Source organism: Dendrobium catenatum, unplaced genomic scaffold (genome assembly GCF_001605985.2).
Source record: "Dendrobium catenatum unplaced genomic scaffold, ASM160598v2 fragScaff_scaffold_1719, whole genome shotgun sequence".
In the NCBI taxonomy this organism is placed as follows: Eukaryota; Viridiplantae; Streptophyta; class Magnoliopsida; order Asparagales; family Orchidaceae; genus Dendrobium; species Dendrobium catenatum.
In genome coordinates this window covers 3,482-26,173 of record NW_021320181.1, presented here as the reverse complement: position 1 = coordinate 26,173, position 22,692 = coordinate 3,482, and the positions used below count along the sequence as shown (strand labels likewise).

At 37.0% G+C, this 22,692-nt stretch overlaps 1 protein-coding gene across 1 annotated transcript in view; it reads left to right on the top strand.

Moving 5' to 3' along the window:
• The window catches only part of LOC110093470 (endoplasmic reticulum metallopeptidase 1-like), a gene marked incomplete at its 3' end in the record, with an annotated part of 46,815 nt that extends 24,127 nt beyond the window's left edge, over positions 1-22,688 (top strand). Inside the window, exons 6-8 of the mRNA XM_020818368.2 lie at positions 7,904-7,991; positions 12,262-12,350; positions 22,671-22,688. Of these exons, the coding sequence (XP_020674027.1) occupies positions 7,904-7,991; positions 12,262-12,350; positions 22,671-22,688 (195 nt within the window). The remainder of the gene's footprint in view (positions 1-7,903; positions 7,992-12,261; positions 12,351-22,670) is intronic.
• Between the last annotated feature and the right edge of the window lie 4 nt (positions 22,689-22,692).

Below are 22,692 nucleotides of genomic sequence, written 5' to 3'. Positions count from 1 at the left end.
CTTCGTGGAACATTTAATGTCGATCTCCTTAAAGCCTAATATCGCTCATAATCTCTACGGTTCTACTGTGTATACAACTCAGGCTCATTAAGGGTATCAAAAGCGATGTAGTTAATATATACTAATTGCTCCATTTTACTAGATAACTCTGTGATCTCATCAAGAACCTACTGCATCGAACTTGCATTCTTCCTATGGCCATCAACAACTGTATCAGTGATGCCTTTGGCTCGTGTAAAGTAATCCATTTGGTTTTTTAGTATGCGAAAGTGATTAGAAGAATATTAAAATAGCTTGAGATGTCAAATTGGAACTACAAGTTAGAATATCTTACCATCAGCCTCTCGCCAGGGGATCTTGGATAGATTGTCTTAGGAGGTTGGCTGGGAGCTTTCACTAAATATAGTGATAGCCATGCACTATACCATATCAAATAAGCTACCAACTCTCCTTTGCCATTACCTTCTAGTGGATGTACTGATGTTAAATGTGCCTGTTGATTGTTCCATATTTCAATATATCTTTGGTCCAACTGACATTCATCTTGCCACGTCTATCAACTTGCTAGAATGTTCATTCGATGGCCTCAATAGAGTGCAACTGGATGCCTCCTAACTGTCAAATCACCCGGCCCAGTCTATACCACTTAATACACTTCTAACTGATGAGTGTGACATGAGCCATCCAAATATTGTTCCCTTCATGAAATATTGAAGGCATCTTGCCATTATCATCTCCATGTAAGGTGTCAACATTGCATGCAGAAATGTATTTAGGATAAAATAAAATGATAACTATTATATAATGACATACAAAATTTTTTTGGTACTCTTCACTTGCCTGACTCTGCGGAAGATCTTCAAGTTTATCCCTGTAGGTAATGATATTGTCGATAGGAACCTCTTGTACCCTTTCCTCGGCTCATATATATTGTATGTCATATTATGTAAGAGAAGACATTTATAATTTGCAAAATCACCTTAAAAACAACAAAGAAGGGAATATTTAAAGTAGCTTCCCTACAATGTATCTGGGGAAAGGTACACTGAGCAAATTTGTCCAACTTAATGATGGATTCGAACGATATCCTATTCACCAATGAGATAGATCCTTTGACGGATGAATTCTCATAAAAGATTTATGAATTTGGTTTGATGATTGTAGTGACAGCTGTGTTGGGCATTTTATTTCTGTAAATTCTTTGTAGTTATCTGTTAAATCGGAGAGTTTGAGAGGAAAAGCTTGAATTTTATTAAGCAATCTACTCCCTATTTATAGATCTATACAAGGTGTATCGATAAGGAAACAAATAACTCTTATAATAACATGAATATAATTATTCTTAAATTAATGGGAGGAATTAATGCAATCCATGTAGTCTTCCCACGGATTACTGTTTACAGCCGTGGATATCTTTGGGATCGTAAGGTTGAGATTTAACACTCCCCCTCAAGCTGGGAAATATGGATCCGTCATTCCCAGCTTGTCGATCATTTGGAGGAAGACAGAACTGTCCAATCCTTTAGTAAGGAAATCTACAAGTTGATCCTTTGATGATACATGATCAACACTTACTAGACCACTGTCTAGTTTTTCTTTAATAAAATGTCTGTCCACTTCTATGTGCTTGGTCCTGTCATGCTGGACTGGATTGTGGGCTATGCTGATTGCTGATTTGTTGTCACAGTGTAGCTTCATGGGCTCATCCCACTTAACTTTTAGATCTTCTAGGATTATTTTGATCCATAGTAGCTCACATATTCCCAAGGCCATAGCTCGATATTCTGCTTCTGCACTGGATCTCGCCACCACATTCTGTTTCTTGCTTCTCCATGTAATAAGGTTTCCTCCAAGAAATGTGCAATACCCTGAAGTAGATCTTCTATCAACCGGTGATCCTGCGTAGTCAGCATCCGTGTATACTTCTAGGGTCATTCCACGATCTCTCTTAAAGAGAATTCCTTTTCCTGGTCTCCCTTTAAGGTAGTGCAATATCCTGTCTACTGCTTGCATGTGAATCTGCTTTGGATTCTGCATAAACTGACTGACCATGCTTACAGCAAATGCTATGTCTGGTCTAGTGTGGGAGAGGTAGATCAATTTCCCTACAAGTCTCTGGTAGGCCCCTTTATCTACATCTGGATCTTCTTTAGCTTCTCCCAGTTTAAGATTAGGTTCTACTGGTGTTGGTGCTGGTTTACAGGCTAGTTTACCTGTTTCTTTTAGAAGATCTTTGATGTATTTCTGTTGTGAAATGAAGATTCCTTTGCTGGAGTGAGCTACTTCAATTCCGAGAAAATATTTTAGTCTACCAAGTTCTTTGATGTCAAATTCCTTAGCCAGATTTTTCCTTAAACTGGCTTTCTCCTCTTCATTACTTCCAGTCAAAATAATATCATCAACATACACTAATAATATTGTGACTCCCCCTGAGTCTGAGTGTTTGAAGAATAGTGTATGATCTCCTTGACTCTGTTGATATCCATTCAAGAGCATGAATTTGGAGAATTTTCCGAACCATGCCCTTGGTGATTGTTTGAGCCCATATAGAGCCTTTTTCAGTTTGCACACCTTGTTACCTTCAGATTTCCCTTTAAAGCCTGGTGGTATTTCCATAAATATCTCTTCTTCTAAGTCTCCATGTAGGAATGCATTTTTCACATCCAGTTGTTCCAGGTGCCAATTGTACTTGGCTGCTAGTGAGAGTAGTATTCGGACAGTATTCATCTTGGCCACAGGTGCAAACGTTTCTTGGTAGTCAATGCCATACGTTTGAGTAAACCCTTTTGCCACTAGTCTTGCCTTATATCTCTCCAGTGTGCCATCAGCTTTGTATTTTACTGAGAACACCCATTTGCAGCCAACCGATTTTTTCCCTATCGGTAGATTGACGATCTCCCATGTTTCGTTCTTCTCCAGAGCCTGCATTTCATCTTTCATGGCATTTCTCCAATTTTTATCAGATAAGGCCTCAAAAACATCTTTAGGAATACGGATATCTTCTAATGAAACAAGAAAATTTTGGTGTGACGATGAAAAATTGTTGAAAGATATAGAGTTGTTTATAGGGTATAAGGGAGGTGGTGAGCTTACCTTATTTCCAGGAGATGGTTCAGATTCTTGGATCTGCTTTGGAGTACAGCTTGAGCTTGTACGTCTGGAGTAAACCTTTCCAAATCTAATAACGTTGTCATGGGTTTCAGGTGGATTATTTTGAGGTGGTGGAGGAATGTCAAGAGGTGCTAGTTCAATTTCCTCATCTTCCTCAAGTTCAGTCTCCCCCTGAAGATGAGTTTTTGAGAAATAGGAATTTTTCTCATCAAAGGTAACATCAATAGAAACAAAGGTTTTTCTTGTGGGAGGATGATAACACTTATAACCTTTTTGGGTTGCTGAATAACCAACAAAGATGCATTTGAGTGCTCTTGGATCTAATTTTCCTCGCTCATGGCTGTGGATATGAACATAGGCAGTGCATCCAAAGACTTTGGGTGCAATATTATGATGGGTTCGAAACTCTGGGTAAAAAGAGGACAAGGTCTCCATTGGAGATTTGAGGCCTAAAGCAGTTGAAGGTAATCGGTTTATGAGATAGGTTGCAGTTAAAAGAGCTTCCCCCCAATAGGATTTGGGTGTATTGTAGTGAAATAGGAAGGCTCGAGTGGTGGCTAGAAGGTGACCATTTTTCCTCTCTGCAACCCCATTTTGTTGTGGGGTGTGAACACATGAGGACTCATGGATGATCCCTTCATTCTGGAAGTATGAGAAAAGGGTTTGGTTGAAATAATCTTTGGCATTATCAGAGCGGAATCTCCGTATTTTTACCCCAAATTGATTTTGGATCATGGAATGAAAGACGGGAAGAATGGTGCTAACATCAGATTTATTTTTAAGGAGATAGATCCAAGAGACTCTAGTGCAATCATCAATAAAAGACACAAACCAGCGTGCCCCGGAGATATTGGGGATTTTTGAGGGTCCCCATATATCACTATGAATAAGGTAGAAAGGAGTGTTACATCTCTCACTTTTGTTTGGGAATGAGGTTCTTTTATGTTTAGCTAACTCACAAGTTTCACAATGAAAATTTTTAGTTTCTATTTTCTGAAACAGTTGTGGATACATATGTCTTAGGATATCAAAAGACGGATGTCCTAGTCTATAATGATGAAGCCAAATAGTGGAATTCCTATCTACTAGGGATAACATGGAGTAATTATTACTAAATTGGTTTGGTTCTTCCAGGTAGTACAATCCAGCTTTCTCCTTAGCAAGTCCAATCTTCTTCCCCGATCTCTGGTCCTGAAATAAGCAATAAGTAGGGTTAAATAAGGCTTGACAATTATGATCATTGGTAAGTTTTTGTATTGATATTAGATTTGTGGATAATTGTGGTACGTGGAGGACGTTTTTCAGGGTGAGTAAGGGAGATAATATGATGTCTCCTTGACCAGCTACCGTGGTAAGAGAACCATCAGCAGTGATGATTTTCTTATTGTTTGGGCAAGGAGTGTAGTTTATGAGGTGGGTAGATGAGTGGGTCATGTGATCTGTGGCTCCTGAATCAATTATCCATAATTCCTTTAGATGATTTCTAGAAGCACTTAAACTGAAAGAAATTGGAGTCTTACCTGAGAGTGCAAGTGAAGAAGAAGCATTTGGTTTTTCAAGAGATACCAGGAGTTGTTTTAATTTGTCAATATCTTCTTTGTTGAATTCTCCAAGATTGGACCGTGCTTCTGGCTTACTTGTAGTGTTGTTGGCATGTGATGTACCCCTTGTTTCACCCTTTTGATTCCACTCCTTGCTGGGGGGTTTACCATGTATTTTCCAGCACGTTTCCTTTGTGTGTCTTGACTTTTTGCAATAGCTGCACCAAAGTGAGTCATTGTCTTTGAACTTTGAAGGATCTTTTCCCTTCTCCTTCCATGACGATTCTTTGTTCATCACCATTGCTGAGCTTTCAACTGTCTTTGGTTCTAACATTACTCCTCGTCGACTTTCTTCTGCGCGAATGAGAGAAATGGTTTCGTTGAGTGATGGCGTCTCTTCCTTGCCGAGGATCTGAACTCTAACTTGGTCAAATTCTGCATTAAGACCTGCAAGAAAATCATAAACTCTATCTTTTTCAATGAAGTTCTTTAGGATCGCAGCATCCTCCGGACATCTGGTTTCAATGCACCTATAGTGATCAAGTTCTTGCCACAGATTTTGTAGAATGGTGGCATATTCCGTCACCGTCTTACTCCCCTGCTTCGTGCTTCCAACTTTGACTTTAACTTCAAAGATTTGGGCCGCATCACGAGCTTTCGAGTAGGTTTGTCTGGCAGCATCCCATATGTCCTTTGCTGTCGAAAGGAACATAAAAGTATCACTTATTTCTGGAGTCATGGAATTCCACAACCATGACATAATCATGGAGTCTGCTTCATCCCATGCCCCAAATTTGGGATCTCCTTCTTTCGGTCCTCCTCCAAGGAGATGATGTATTTTACCTTTCCCCTTCAAGTAGGTCTTCACAAATTGAGACCACTTCAGGTAGTTCTTCCCATTTAGACGATAGGAAGGTTGTATGCTTTGAAGGTCACCTCGTCCTTGGTGCACCATCGACTCCTCATTTTGCTCAACGCTTTGGGAGGAGTTAATTTCTGACATTTGGAAAGCAATTAAGGCTTCCTAGAATTTTTCTCGAAAGATAATTTTTTTTTTTTTTTTCTAGAGCCTTGTCGGTTTAAATAACCGAGTGGGCCAAGTCTTAAAACAAGACTTGGATCGGGTGGCTAGGGTATGTGCAGAGTTGGTTCTTCTGCACGATTCAGGCCTTTAAGTCGACAATAAAGGTTGATATCAAAACAAACCGGTCACGCCTTAAAAGAAGGCTCGGGTTGGACTTAGGGCACGGCACCCGGTTCCACCCCCAAGTCGCACGTAAGCGCAGCTTCTTCCCGCGAATCGCAGGCGTGGATCGGTCTTCCTATCGACTTCGGCTGGGTCGTGCGATCGGAAGGAAGGATCGAGCGGGGTGCTTCGCTCCTTCGACGATCTTCCCTCCCTGTTAGATCGGGATGCTCGCCGTCCACTCCTTCGTCCGCCGGCTCGGACGTTCGAACGATCCTTCTCTGGATACACTCGGACGTTCGGCTCTTAGCGGGAGTCTCGACGACTTTGGCCTTCCATTTCTGAAGAAGACTATCTCAAAGTGAATGATCAACTTGAGGATTTTTATTTGAAGAAGGGAATGTTTGGATTTAGAGCAGCACAAGCATGCTACAAAACACGATCTCCTAGTATGTTTGTAGTTTGTGTATTTATAATTTTAATGTTAATATTTATGTTCAACTCTTGTACTTCAACCAATATTCATAAAATATTATGTTTGTCTTCATGTAGAATGTTGGTGGGCTCAGTTTGGAGATGATGTTCCTGAATTGAAAGCTTTTGCAGTTAAAGTTCTTAGCCTAACGTGTTCGGCTTCTGCATGTGAGCGTAATTGGAGTATCTTCAATCAAATTCATACAAAGAGAAGAAATTGATTGGCGGCAGATCGAATGAACAAACTAGTTTATGTTATGTTTAACAAAAAACTGAAAGATAGACATCTTAAAATTCAAAATCAAGGAAATATTGAGAATGGAATTGACCCTTTGCTTGTTGATGAGTTACAATCTGATGATGAATGGGTTACTCCTAAGAATGCTGATGTATCTGAAGTTGAAGCAGAAGGAGAAAGTCATGTCAATGAAGAAGACAATGAAGCAACTACTCAAATATATAAAAGAAAGAAATAAAGTGAGATTGGAGCTTCAAAAAAATTTAAAGGTATTCTTAAATATAATGAATTATTTTGTATGTTACTATTGTTTCATTTTAGAGCTAATGAAATATTAACTGATATAGGAGCTAAAGGAAAAAAATATTATAGATGAAGAAGAGTTGGAGGATGACTTTGACATTAATTATGAAGATTCTTCTGAAGATAATCAAAGTGATGATGAGCCTGTTTTGGGTCTTGATCCTAAGGGGATGTTTTATTTTTAAGTGAGTTTATTTTAAATCTTGTATTACAGTAATATTATCTTAAAATAAATCTTTAAATTCATAGTTGACATAATATTCTGTTATTTTTTGTCATTATTTATAAATTTTAATTAATTTATTTTAATCGTTTTGAGGCTTACGCCTCGCCTCGCTTAGAAAAAATGCCTCGATTCTCGATTTCGCCTTTTAGAACGTTGATATATATATATATATATGCTAATTGATTATTAGGAATTGGAATTTGTTATTGCAACAATACATAACATGGATTTTGATTAAGCTATAATCCTTTTTTAGGAATACATCTTGGTAAGAAATTCTTCGTTCTGTATGGTCATAATCATAGGCCCAACTTCACTTGCTGTAGAAGCTAGATCGTAACTATTTACCTAGGAGCTTCTTTCTGGATTAGATTGAGCTTGTTCCTCTTCAGAAAAAGAATCATATTTTTATGTTCAATCTATGTAATTATTAGCTGATGTTTCTTCTATGCAAAACCATGGATAGAGCATTTCTTTCTATTTTTGGTGAGTATCAAAATCATTTAGGGGATTTGATCCCTTGCCGCACCTTTTAAAGCTTTATTAGTTTATTCAATGCCCCACGAGTTACTGTACATTGCAAAAAGCAATTCTTTTATGTATTGGTAAACAAGAGCTTCTCCCCACTCTGATTAGCATTCCCTGTCTGTGCTGATCATTAATTTATGTTGCTAGAGTGTAGCTCTATTTGAGCATTCTGGTTGTACGCAGAATCCCATTGGGTAACTAAGAAAATATTATTAGAAAGTTCTTTGATGATGTTTTTGTGTTACTGTTTGTTGATTCATCTTGTTCTCTGATTTTTCCATATGCTAATGCATTAGGGGTCTCATGGATTTGTGAATACACATAGATGGAGCGATACAGTCGGAGCTTTTATTAATTTAGAAGCATCTGGAACTGGTGGTCTTGGTATGCTTCGAATCAAATGTTGTTTTTTTTTTCATAGGAATATCATTAGCTTTATCCAAGCTATTAGTACTGTCTTTTTGAATTTTCATTATCCATTTGTTTTTGGTGCCTGTCTTCATAAATACCTACTTCGCAAATCATTTAACTTTTATCCATGTTAACTTAGGTCCGCCTATGCTGTTGACTTCCATAATTACTCTGCAAACAATCTATTAAAATTTGACAAAATTGATGAACAATAGTTGTGGTATCACACAAATAAATCCAACATGCCCCGATCTCTATCAAAATTATTGATTTTTGCACAATTTGTGAATTAGACCACATCAATAGATATGGAGTGTCTCATTTATCAAGAAGATATCTCGCAGTTAATTTGATCATACATTAAAGTTGGATGATGACGCTACCTGGTGCAAATTGAGGTTGAAAGGCCGCAACCACAATCAAAATCTCTTGAACCACGCCTGTTCACAAACTGGACTGTGCCGATGCATCTAAAATGATGAAATTACTTTGTAAAGAGGTCCATATTGACATATCTATTGCAAGAAACGAAAATACAAAATGTGCCTATGTGAGTTGATGACAAAATCTTAGATGCACAAGTAAGAAATTGTGCAATAAGTTGATTAACATATTTTTTTATTTAATTATTTTGATTATAAAAAAACATTCATGATTAAATCCTAGTTCAATCACACTTGAATAAGCAGCACCCAAGATGGAAAAAGATTTGAAAATCCTGATGGGCCGAGTTCAAGTGCTTATTCTCACAAAAAGTTTATAATAAAAAAATCATGATTCAAATCCCAAAATGCATTCGTTCTCGTTGTAATTAAAATAAAAAATAAACTATGATTTACTTAAAAAAAAAAGGAAATATAAAATAAAATAAAATAAAAAATAAAGCCCTCCATCCCCTCTACTCTTGCTAGTAATTCCTTTGCCACTTATCCCTTGATCTTAGCTGCTCCTTTCCATCTCCTCTGCATTCCTACCCAAATACATGAAACCATCAATGACAAAAGAAGGAAAGGGGTTGTGATTGGAGTTAACTAATGAAAGCTTTGATGGGATATGTCACGGGTGAAGACGAAGAGGTGTTTGTGAGACTTGTTGGTTAAGTTAAACTCACCTAGCCACCCAATCTCTGTTGTCGCCGACTACCACACCTCGTCTCTAGCACGATCTCATCGATGCACCTTCCTCTCCAATCCATCAACGTCTTGCATATCTTGGCAATGGCCCTCATTTCCCACCTATCTGTTTCTCCCAAGTCATTTATGACAGCAAGTTGGCCACTCTTACCATTGAATATACAAACTCATTGCAGATCAACCTCTAACCTTGATTACATAGGTGTTCCCCATGGAACCTGCCCTACAAAATTACAAACATGTGAAGATAAAATTATGCGGCATTGTGGAATATGTGATAAGATTCAAACAAGTCTTCTATGCTATCAGATTCGTAACACATATGCAAACAGATAGAAGGTGCTCTTCAAATTTCACAATGAAATTTTACATATATTTCAACGACAAATGCTCATGCAAATATTTAAAATATGGATATTTTTAAATCATGTATCATTACAATGTAACTTTAAAATTCAGGTGAAACATCTCAAACAGTGTACAAGTGCATCACACAAATGCATGAAGCACTGCACATGTCATGCAGGCAAACAAAAAAGTTTGCAATCATCTCAAGAAGTGTGCAGCTATCTTGAGAAGTGTGCAATTGCATAAAAAAGTATGCAACAACTTCAAAACACATGTAATTACTTTGATAAGCATGCCATTATTCCAATAATAATGTGCAAATACACAAAATTATGAAAGTTCGTCATGTAGGTGTATTAAAAATCTTACAAGTATACTATGCAAATATATTTCAAAAAGACCAAGTGCATTGTCCAAATGCACCAAGTGCATTGTCCAAAAGCATTAAGTGCAAGCACTATGGGAATGCATTGAAGAATGTGCAAGTGCATAGTCAAATATATCAAAAAGTTTGTAATTGTATTCTGAATTATGAAAATGCTCCACATAAAGTACAAAAAGCTCGCATGACATTTTAAAGAAAAATAAGTTGTTAAAATTAATTCGTCTGCATGTACTCTAACAAAGATTTTGAACACTCGAACTTAATGTATGAGAATCTTGTGCGAATCGAAAGTAAATTTATCTTGTATTCAGTCCAGCTTGAGAATCGTTCAACTATTTTGGAAAAAAAGTGTAGTCATTTTGAAAAATTAGTAAACCCTCTTTTGTAAAATCAACAAAATCAATATGTCCACCTTACTTGTAGGTAGGGTTGTGTGTCACATTTTTTAAGTTTGATCCTCCATATCCCCAAGGCATGAGTTGACAAGATTTACACTTCTTGGTAAATTACTGCAACACTAGCTAAGAAGAAATTTTCAGCTAGCAAGTTTGTAATTAAATATTCAATCCTGATACTCATAATGATATTTTGTCCTACATATACAACTACAAATGTTAATCATAGACCCAATCCTTTGCAAGAAAGCAAGCAAAGTTGACAAAGTAGAAAGCAACAAAATGAAAGCATTCAATACTCCAATAATGAAAATATCGATCGGAGTGGACTTTATTCTTAAAATATCTCTCAAATTTCAAAGCAAATTACTTTGGGCTCAAATTTCTAAAAACATAAAAATTTCAAAAAATTGCAAAAATTAAAATGCGTGAGCAAAATTTATTACTTATAAATTTAAAACAATAATCATTCACTTTTTGCAATTTGTTTGTTGATGGTGATAAATATAAAGAAAAAATTTAGCTCATAAAGAGCCAATATCTTATGAAGCGTATCACTATGTTCATTTACAAACTCTCTCTTATTGAAAAGGATGTAACGTGTGTCCTTCAATCAATGATTTTACTGTCAAATGAAACCATCGGTGATTTTACCATCAATGGTTATGACTAGGGCTCTTTGATTGAGTGATTTTATCTTTAAATGATATCATTAAATTACAATTATGGTCAGAACCTGTAAGTTCTCTAATGACTTAAAAATCATTGAGTAGTGAATTATGTAATGCACTTGATATTACACAAAATGTTTTGTTAGCTAAGATTTTTAAATTTATCTCCTTAAACAAACATTCAACCCATGTCTACATGGTCCCCTTGGGCGATGCAACTCATGGTTGTCAATTATGATCCTTCGATTAGGTTCAGTTGACTAATTTTGCTGATCAAGTAAAATAGAGTCTATTATTATTCAGGATGATGAAATCATGGGACCTTGATTATGTTCATCGTCATTTTTCCCACCATCCTCTTTAGATTTACGGTTGTAGATTTCACAATCCTTAAGTCAAATTTACAGCTACTATACAGTAAGCATTTAGCATCTATCGGTTAGCTTTAATTGAAAGCTCTCTCTTGTCACCACGAAGGATAATTAACCATAAGGTATTGTAGCTATGTGAAACATTGAACCAAATCACAGTCCTCATAAAATGAGACTAGAATCTCTGTGCATTGTCTTATCTACAATCTAATATTCCTTATAAAAATTTGACCCATAACACATAAACCCTCTCAGTAGAGCTGAATATGAATTTTTAGATCCCACATATGCTTCATAATCTTCCAATAATAATTTTACCTACCCAAGTAGAGCTGTATACTTTTTATTCTTTTTTTAATTTCTGAATGATTTCCACATGCAAGCATGATCAGATTGTATTTCTAAGAGCTTTAAGAATTGCGAGCGGTGACATTGTAGATGGTGATGCAGGCTTGATAACTCATGGTTTAGACTTAACCTCTCTTTACAGAGAATCGAGAATTTGGATAGTCATGGTGTCATAGAAAGAGGTGATAGATAAAGTAGAATAAGCCAGAAAGTTGAGATTTTTTTATGATGGATTTAATGAGAACATGAGAGAACAATGTTTTTCTTAACTAAATTTTTTTCCTGCAGTGGATAAATGATTTAGGTAATTGCAAATTACCAGGAACAATTCCCCGAACCAATCAAATTATTGATACATAAAAAATACGAAGAAAAAGATATGAAAACATCACCACTACCTTGTGCATTACATTGAGGTGCTACAAAGCACGTATATTGTCATGCAATCAAACTGTGGGTTTCAGACTTTACAAAAATTGCATATATCTACATTTTTCTGTACTTTACTGTTCTTCTTATAAATTTGGCAAGCAACATAAAATCTTTAAGTCATCCTTGCTTTTCGCTTTCCTTATATGGCTTTGTTCAACAGATTTAGTTTGCCAATCTGGACCTGGCTCTTGGCCTGCCTCTATCTATGCTCAAGCTGCAAAGTATCCCATGGCAAACAGCGTGGCACAGGTTCTATTCTTTAGTATTCTTTTGTTAATCTTTTTTTTATATTGAAGTTCACTTGATGGTTTTTCTATATGAAGTACACTGTAGTGCATATTTTGTTCTGTCATGTGTATTAAGTATTGCTTTAGAAATGTCAAACTTATCAGCCCATATTATTATTTGTGATTATGAAAGTTATTTTTATTGTTCTAATAACATCATTAAATTACATTGCTTCCCATTCTAGTTCATTGCAGGGCTGAGGATGAGCCATACCATACCATGTTAACTCAGTTACATTTAGTTCTTTATTTTATAATTTAGTTTTCAATGGTGCTGCATAGAATCGTTGTGCATTGCAATCTTTGTGCTAGTATGAGCCTAAAGTTCTTTTTCTTTTGGATTAAGTTTCCTTGAACCTAGCTTGTTTTTTTGGGGTTATAAAAATCCATACCTGGTTAAGTACAGTTTTTGATGCGAAGCTTGGATCTCAATGCAACTCAAGAAGCTGAAACGACGCCCTATTTTGACTTAAAAATTAGTTAAAAAAATCATATAAGCTCCAAACAACCTATCCTTTCCTTCCTATCCATATATGCCAGGTAGAAGAGGACGGCTCTGGTGGCTAGGGCAGCGAGGGGAGGTCTTGTCAGACCATTCTCTACAGTCTTGCTTAACATCTCTTCTTTGCGAGTATGTCTTCAATGGCATATATTTGTGGCAAGGTGTGCTCATTATTTTGCAATCCATCAAACAAATTTTTGACATAGCGTATGATCACAGTAAGATGGAATTCTTACAACCTCTTAGACATACCTCTTTTTTTTTTCACCCAAAAAATCCATTTTAGGGCTTATGTGTTAATCATCAAAAAAAGTTACAAGTCCTTCAAGTGATCAAATGCTCGTTGGGCTACAATAAAAAGCCCAAAAAAATCATATCTAGTCAATGATCTCATATAGATTACAAGAATAAACAACAAAAAAGAAATGAGCAGAACAAAAGGGAGGCCAAGAGTTGTCGCCCAAAAATAGACCAAAGCAAAGCCAACTTGGAATACTAAAAAGAACCAAACCCAATTAGTCACACAGATGAAGGAAGGAGGCAACTCGAATAAGACCTACAACAGCTCCACAATACCTACAAAAGAAGGCAATTCAAGAGAAGAAAATCTGTAGGGAGAAATAGAGGTAATTGTTAAGAATGGATAGACCAACAAAGATGAGCAGGATATCAGTCGCCAACCCAAAAAATAGGCCACCAACAGATAGCCACAGGCTCAAACAGGGTGCTCACATAAAGAACATAAATGAGAAAAAGTCAATAGAGGAGCAGGAAAACCAATGTAAATTCGACTCAACCCGAGCCCGAAAAAACCCAGCCAGCAAACCATATGGTAGCCAAAACACTAACAAAGAAAAACCACAAGCCAAAAACTAAGAGATGAAAAAGAAGAAAAATAATAAGCAAACCAAAATATAAGAATGATAATACCAGCAACAGAAAGGTAGTCAAAAGACCATAATTAGCAGCCCAATAACAGAGAAAAGTGCTAAACATAAGAAGTGTGATAAGATAGAAGAAATCGGGTAGAATAAACCAGCCAAAGAGTTGGGGGGCCAAACAACCACTAGCAAATACAAATAGAATAAATAAAAAAGTAGCAGCATAACAAGAGGCAAAACAACCCATATAGCATCTCAACAATAGAAAAGAGCACAAAACAGGAACAAAAATAAACAGATTGTTATTTCTTGATTTAAGGCATACCCAACTTATCCAATCTCACCAAACCCCTCAACATTTGAAGATCATTTAAATTATGGTAGGACTCAATGGTAGATAAAGCTAAACCATTTTTGGCAAGCCAGTTAGTACAATAATTCTCTTCTCTTCAAATATGAGTAATCACATAATCAAATTGATTAACACATTGTTTAATGATCCTAAAAATATAGTGAAGAGAAGCATTGTTACAATTATTCAAAACAATTAAATTAACCAATAACAAAAAATCAAATTCAATCCAAAACTTTTGAATGTGGTGGGCCAGACAAAATTTCAGACCCAAAAGCAAGGCCTTGGCGTCCGCAACAATAGCTTTGCATGAAGGAATCAAAGCAAAAAAAAGTAACAAAGAAATCACCTTGATGATCTCTAACAATACTACAATAACTAGCCGTAGATTTAGAAACGGAGCCATCAATGTTTAATTTAAACTGATTCAAGAAGGGCTTCTTCCAAAAGATTATTTTGGAAGGCAAGTCATTGTTTTCCAAGTCAAAAGAGACTTGGAAAAAGGAAAGCCATCTCATATTCCCATTAAAATGTTTAAAACAGAGTAATTTGTGAGCAACAAGTTGGTGAATTTTATGCTTAAGGCCAATGATAATTCTTTCAAAACTCATCTTGATGCAAATATGTTTGCAATTATTTCTTTTTATGCAAAGTAGCCAAAAAATAATCCTAGGAACCACAATGGAGATATGACCAACAGCTTTTTTGTGAAACCAATAAGTAAGAATAGAAAGACAATTAGTGTTAGAAAGGTTAGGTGCATTTGATAGTGTGATATGTAAATTTGGATTACAAATCACAAGGAATTTTCCTTCAACTTTTATGTGTTCAAGTAGAAGAGTCCATTCCTCCAACTTAGGTCGGAAGGATGAAAGGAAGATGTAATAGAAGATTTTGTAGCTTTAGGGATACAAATCAAAAGAAGGATCTCTTTGAAATTCTTTTGTATTCAAAAATGATAATTCATTTGTTTGACTTGGGTTAAACAAATGATAGGAGTTATGATTTTGATTTCTATGTTTGGTGGCAAGAGGAGTCACCGATTAATATTGGCTCAATACTACTACAACAACAACAACAGCATCAACAGCAACAACAAGCTTTTATCCCACTATGTGGGGTCGGCTACATGAATTTTTTCTCCATTGTGTCATGGTAAGGGTCAAATTCTCATCTAAATCTAATAAAGAAAGGTCATTTCTAGTATTTTCTAACCAAGTCTTTTTAGGTATACCACTACCTTTCTTAATATAAGTCAAATCTAATACATCTACTTTCTTAATCGGGTCATCATAAGGTTTTCATTTTATGTGATCGATATTAACTAAAAAGGTGAGGAAAATTTGTAACTTTGAGATTACAAATCAAGAGTTATCATTGAACTTTATGTTCAATGATGGATGCTTGGTTTGCTAAATATGGGTATAACAAACATAAGAGGGTGATACATAGGTTTGAGCAACAAAACGTATGGAGTTCCTTTGAACTTTTGGGCATTCAAAGGAGAGAGTTCGCTCTCCTAATTTAGATTAGGAGAATGAGAGGGAAGCATGATTGGACTTCCTATGCTCAGCTATAACTCTCATAAATTGCTTGAAAGTCATTTGGAAACTTTCATGTAGGTTTAGAGAAGCAACAAGCAAGGAGGTGGGACGATTTCCTATGTATTTTTAGGCTAAGGAAAATGAGAGGTTTTCCAACAATTCTAGGCTTATAGGAAAGAGGAGAGAAGATGCAACTTATAGGTTGCAAATTCATGAATGTTTCTTAAGCATTTGATGTTCAAAGGGAGCTGTTTATTTGCCTAATTTGAGGCTAGGCAAATGAGAGGGAAGAACTTAAGATTTGGTCCCAAGTTCAAGCGTTTGCATGATGATGTATTTAGGATTTTAGAAAAATCCACAACATCATGCATGGAAATGATTAGTGATGGCTCCTAAGGTATGCTAGGAGTCATGCAATGAAACATTTGAAGCCTTCAGGAAGCTCCAAAAATCATGCATGAAGGAGAGAGATTATTGTTTTTTTGATTTTGTGTCTTAACAAAACAAGGGATGGATGGCTAAGAATTTATTTCTAAGATCCAATGACTCGTATAATGATGTTGCTTGGAACCTTTGGAGGTTTCAAATTGTCATACATGAGGGAAAAGAGCATTTGAAAGAGAGCTCTCTAGATTTTGGAAGTGTTTTGGACTCATGATGGGGAGGGAAGATTATTTCCTACAACTTCTAAGAGTTTTTAAAATCAATTTTGGTATGATTTAAAGAACCAAGAAATGCGTGCATGTGATTTATCATTTTTTAGGAGTTTGATCATATGTTTAAACTACTTGTCGTTGCCCTTAACCAATCAACTCGCAGACTACATGAAACATATTTATTAAATTCTAATATGTGGTGGGGTGTAGTCTGGGAGCACTTTAGAGCCATAGAACACTCCATGATTGCTTTATAGCATTTATAAATTTAGTGAACATATTTACGATTTTGTGAATTTTGGATATGCAATAATCATAGCAAGTGACATATAACATGCATTTGATTTATGATGAGTTAGGAAACACATACTCAAAATTTGGAAGGATATTTCCAATCAATATTGGCATGATTGGTGCATTGAAAATGCGAGTGCGAGTTTCCAATGTTAAGGATTTTGTAAATTGGAGGTGTTGATTTGTTATTATTTCCATAAGCTTTATAAAACATTCAAAATGGATTTCAGGAGCTCCACTAACCTCATAATTTGCAACACAAACCTTTGGGATTCATGTCAAATCCTACAACCAACATGCTAACTGCTTAATCCCAATAAAATACATTTTGAGTATTCACCAAAGTCATGGAAAAATCCACAAATTTCATTAAATACTAGCTCCTACACTTGTGCATTATTTTTGTCATAACACACAACTCCAAGAGATAGAACATAGCATGCAATATTGTGGAAGTCTACACCTCGACATTTGATTCATTGTCATATAAAATCACATAACCTAGGGTTTGATCATAGATGACGGTGTTGGGTTCAATATGAGTGCAAATACATGCATTTGGGAGGTTTTAGATATTAATCCAACGCCCCAACGCACAACAACGTCCTCTTTTGGCTCTCACATGAGCAGTTTGATGAAAATTGTTGGATTTCCACAAATTTGCTAGAAGGACTGCGAGTTCTTGGGTTTGGAAATTAATTGCAAGGGTTTCTAAGGCCCTAAAGGGATTTTGGAGCATCAAACACATAACCACAACTTGAGACTTAGGGATTTTCCTAAGTTTGAGAGATCTTACCTCGCCGGGTTAAATCACAGTGCTACCGGTATGCCCTCGCCTTGAAAATAAGCAAGAAAGGGGAAGAAGTCAGCTGTCCAAGCCACTCCGAATGTTCTCGTTGCTGTCTAAACTGCTCCGGAAATCGATTTCACCATCAAGAAGTCACCAGAGTTGATGGAGGTGGAAGAAGATTACTGTCCAAGATGCTCCGGACACTGATTTTTCTGTCTTGAGGTTGCCGGAGTAGGAGGGGAAGAAGAAGCTCCCAAACCTTCCTTGATTATTGGAATGAAGGTGTAGATAGCTGGATTTGGTTTAGATACATGTAGAAGCCATCGGTTCTGAAGGTCTCAACCCGGCTAGGTCGTGTGCAAAGTGATAGGTTTTCTTCCAGCTGCTCGATCACAAGTAGAGGGTTGTCGCACGTAGGAGCCGAATGGGATCTCGGTTTGGATAGGTCGGACGTGTGCGAGCACCTTGGGTCGACCGCTTGGTTTTTATCTGGGTCGCACGACAACAAGAGAGTCGTAGGCTTTGGCTCTCTTCTTGACTCTCCTCTCTATCCTCTTGTCGGGATCGAGCGAACACGACCTATGGAAAACCCGCACGCACACTGGGATCCCCCCGATATGGCCTTCACCTCTCTCTCACACTCTGTGGAACATATCACACAAACATGCCAATTTCTCCCTTTCTTGCTCGGATGCGCAAGCTAGAGGCTGAACGGAATGGTCCCTCCCGTATTCACTCTCTCTATACGTCAAACGAGGCTCTGCTCTGCGATAGGATTTCCCTACGCTCAAATACCTGCCTTAGCCATAAAAATCAGAGGTAAAAGACCCTACAACAACCGATCTTTGAATTCTAGCCCTTGGATCTAATTTCCTAATTTGGGAAATGATTTAGATTGGCTAGAAAGTCAAATTGAACCTATTTGGAATGAAATCGAACATGGATTAGGCTAATTGGGCCAAATTTGTGCCCGTATTGAGCTCGAATTAGATTGATTCGAGTCTATTTAGGTTTGATTGGATCCGATTGAGTCAATTTTGTGAAATGGAACTTGAATCGGCGCCGAATTGAGTCAAATTTGGTTCAACAAGGCTCGACGAGGCTTAATTGGGTTCGATTTGGACCGATTTGGGTTGGTTTTGATTGATTTGACTTTAATGGAAAAAATTGAGTTTAATTTGACTCAATTAAGGTCCGATTTGGGCCAATTTAGTTCGATGATGCTCGATCGAGTTGATCGATCGCGATCGAGCTCAATCGGGCTCGAATCCAGTCGATCGAGGTCGGCTCGATACGAAAAACACTTAAACAATAAGTACATAAAGATGAGGTATTACTTGGTGGTACAATAGCCATAAATGAATGCAATTGTTTTGAAATAAACCTACTATATGTATTTATAATTTCAAGATTGACAAGATATAGTGTAATTCAAGAGATATAACACAACATAGTGCAATTCAAAAGATAACACAATATCATAATATGTATAAATTAAGAAGTTGATATAAATGATCCGTTTGTGATTGTATGTAATCAGGTGAAACTTCTTTATCATGTATGCTATTATGTTTCTTTGATTTGACATAATTATTAAACAAAATAATTTTAGAATCACATTAAAATTAAATTTATTAAAAGATAATACTCACTATAAACTAATATAACTTGCACATAAGAAAGTGAATGCATAAGCTCTTGAAGATAACGATGATTCAATTTATTCACATCAAGCAAGACATGATTATATTTAGAAGTAGAGGTAGATTTTTATGTTAAGAAAGGTAGAGGTTGACCTAAGAAGACTTAGAAAGTATTAGAAATGATATTTTTTAATTAGATTTAAATGATAATTTGACTCTTAATAGGACATAATGGAGAAAAAAATTTAATGTAGCCGACCTCACATAGTGGGATAAAAGTCTTGTTGTTGTTGTTGTTGTATGCTAGACATGATCATACGTTAGTTTGCTTGGGATAACAAACTTGTTATAAAAGGCCTACTGTTTCATTGATATTCAGTAGCACATCTGTAAAATAATGATCTGTGCAAAATTCATCAATGTCAAATATTATATCATTAGCCCAAATACTTAACAATTTTTTACATCACACCCCCAGCTTTATGTGACGTGAGTAATGTAAAAATTTTTGTTAAGATGATCAGTATCTCTCTCTAATGACATTATTTCTAGCACGCAACAATTTGTTAGGACAACCATTTTATCTGGATTTTGCTTGTTGTGTCATCCTTCAATTGTCATGCATGTTAAAAGCTTTTTCAGTCTTTGAAATGTAAGCATGAGATTTTTTTTTTCTTTTTTATTACTCGTTGAAAGATATTTATGTGGAATCTGTGCCATAAATCTTCTAAATTGCCTCGAGATACAACTTTCATATAAAATTTTTGTTCGAGCATGCAAAGATTTTTGTGTTTCCATCAATTTTATTCAACAGGTACATGAACTATTTTTATCCTTTTATTTAGTTGACAGGGTAAATAGCTTTGATTAAATCATGTAATTCTGTAAATAATTTTCTCCACTGGATTGTTGGGTCGTTCAAGTCCTGGTTAACAGGTTGGTTAAATTTCCACATAATCATAGCTTGTGATTCTTTTATCCGTTTGCATGGTTATATTTGTTTTCCCTAGCTACTTATGTTCTATTTTATGTTTGTTGACCTGCTGAAATAAAAAAAAAGAAAAAAAAAATTAATTTCAAATCCTACCTACTCCCTGCGATCCCACGATGCAAGTCGCTGCCAGAGCACGTCGCCTCCACATCGCGACCAGTTCGCACGTCAATGTCGCCTCACACACGATCGCTCGCACGACTATTGAGTCGTTAAAAGCCCAAAGCGACAGGGCTTTCGGCTTCTTCCATGATCCGCACTCTCCCGCTCGGTTCTCTCTCCCTCCGACCTCCTCCGTGCGACTCGACTTCGCTCCTCCGACGTCTTTGTGGCTGGACAACTTCGCACCTTCGACGACTCGACCTTGAACATTTGTGGGCACAAGTACAATCAAACCACCTGAGATTGGTGAAAGGTGGACATAATACCGATGTTAATGGGTCTCCTACAAATACCTTCAGGAGGTCGTAGTGAGTACAACGGTCCCCTGCAAATGACTACAAACAACTTGTGGATAACAACAGTGTGTACATTGTAAGCATAACGAACCACTGTGGGCACAAGTATAGATATCACCAACAGCAACGGTGATCAAGATCTACAAGTATTTCGAGTACAACGACAACCCGATGTACGAAAAAGTCCACTACACTAAAGATCTCGAAAGGAGATCTTTTCAAAGCAAAGGAGTAATCAGTGGACTTCAAAGTCCAAAAGAAAACCCTCCCCGATCAATGAGAAAGGGGGAGTCAATATCAAGTCCAATACGCTGAAGAGCCTAAAATGAGTTCTTTTCAAACCAACAGTCTTTGACTCCAAAATCCAGAAAACTTCCCCGGTGAATGAGAAAGGGGGAGGGGGTCAACATCAAGACCAAATCGCCACCGGATCCGCAACACTGATACAAGCAGACAGATGACGTCTACAACATTCATATTCGGCCTTTAAGGCCTTTAACAAAGAAAATTCATGAACAAAGGCATAATGCCTACGAGAAACCCGATCCCCTTTCGATAATATGATAGGGTCGACAAGGTTCAATCAAATGGAAATGACCCCAAACACCCCGATGATGGCCGTGTTGAATGCATATCTCAACCGGAGGGGTTCCTAAATATTTTCAAATGTCCCCCAAATATCCAAATGTCTTTCAAACTCTACCCACAAACCCAAAAACTCCAAAAAATCCCAAAATTCCAAAAATATTTAAAAATGAAACTATCCATCCCAACACTTAAAGCAAAGCCCATCCACCCTCCGCAATAGTCTGTCGGGTGGACAGATTCAAATAAACTCTAGCTCACAAAGAGCCAAATGCCTAGTCGAAAATATCACTAGGATCCATTCTCAAACAATCTCTTGCCAGTAAGGACGTGGTACGTGTCCTCTAACCGGCAGTCTGCCGCCAAATGGCACCGCAGGATAAACGGTTACGACGACCCGGGGCCCTCTGAACCAAGTGGTTTTGCCGCCAAATGGCACCACAGATAGCGGTCATGGCCAGAGCCGATACGTTCCTTATTGGCATCAAATCCTTGAGATATGAATCAATATGATATGATCGATAGGGCACAAAGCCCTCTGTCAGCTAAGGTGGATCCAAATTTGTCCCCTTAGGCAAATACCCATCCCCGGTCTACAAGGTCCCATTGGACGAAGCAACCCATGGCTACCGATAAGCATCCTTCTGTCAGGTTGGGTCGACTACCTCCTCTGACTAAGTAGACCAGGGATTACGATGGCCCGGGACGACGGAACCATGGGATCTTGATCGGGCCCATCATCCATTCCCCCCCCATCCGCCTTAAGTGCAAGATGGTGAAATTTCTATTTTGAATATCAAAATCTTTCTAAATTCCCAAACTTTCCAAATTTCCAAATCCAATCATTGCTGCTACTATATGCCAGATACCACGTATTTTATACGTATCTGATTGACGACTAGCCTTAATCGAAAGTTCTCTCTCGTGATCGGGAGAGGTAATTAACTATAGGGGCTTCCGCCTATAGGAAACCAGAACTCAGATCATAAAGTCCTCGCAAAATGAGGGCGAAATCTCTGGGTAGTGTCTTATCTACAAACCCATCTGCCTTCCAAAATTTACCCCGGAATATATCCGTTAAAACTCCCTCGCCAAATAAAAGCAAAAAGAAATCGCACGGCGGGGAGGCCGGGGCCGAATTTTCGGAGCCCACAATGTTGTACTGTGATTTCCTAGGCATTTAGAAATCAATTGAATGTTGATATTTACAAAGAATCTAGCATTACTAGGCTTGCTATCAGCAACTGTGGTGATTGTTTCATGTTTTAACGCTTCCTCTCTGTTGGTGGTTTAAAATAAAAAAATAAAGATAATTTTTTATTGTGTGGTATTGATAAAAACTGAAGCCTTAGGGTATGCTTGAAAGAGGAGAATCCTTGTTTAAATTTCATAATTTTTATTTAGGCCCGCTGGCCAATAGTTAAAAGTTTTACTGGGCAGGCTTGTATCAATTTTTTAATTGGCCGAAACTTTTTTTTTGCCAATATTTTCTTATTTAAACCTTTTTTCTTCATTCTCTTATTTTCATGCATTTTCCTATTCATATGCTTTTTGTTCATAACTTGTCTCATTTTTTCTTTTTTCAGGATGCGTTTGGTGTTATTCCTG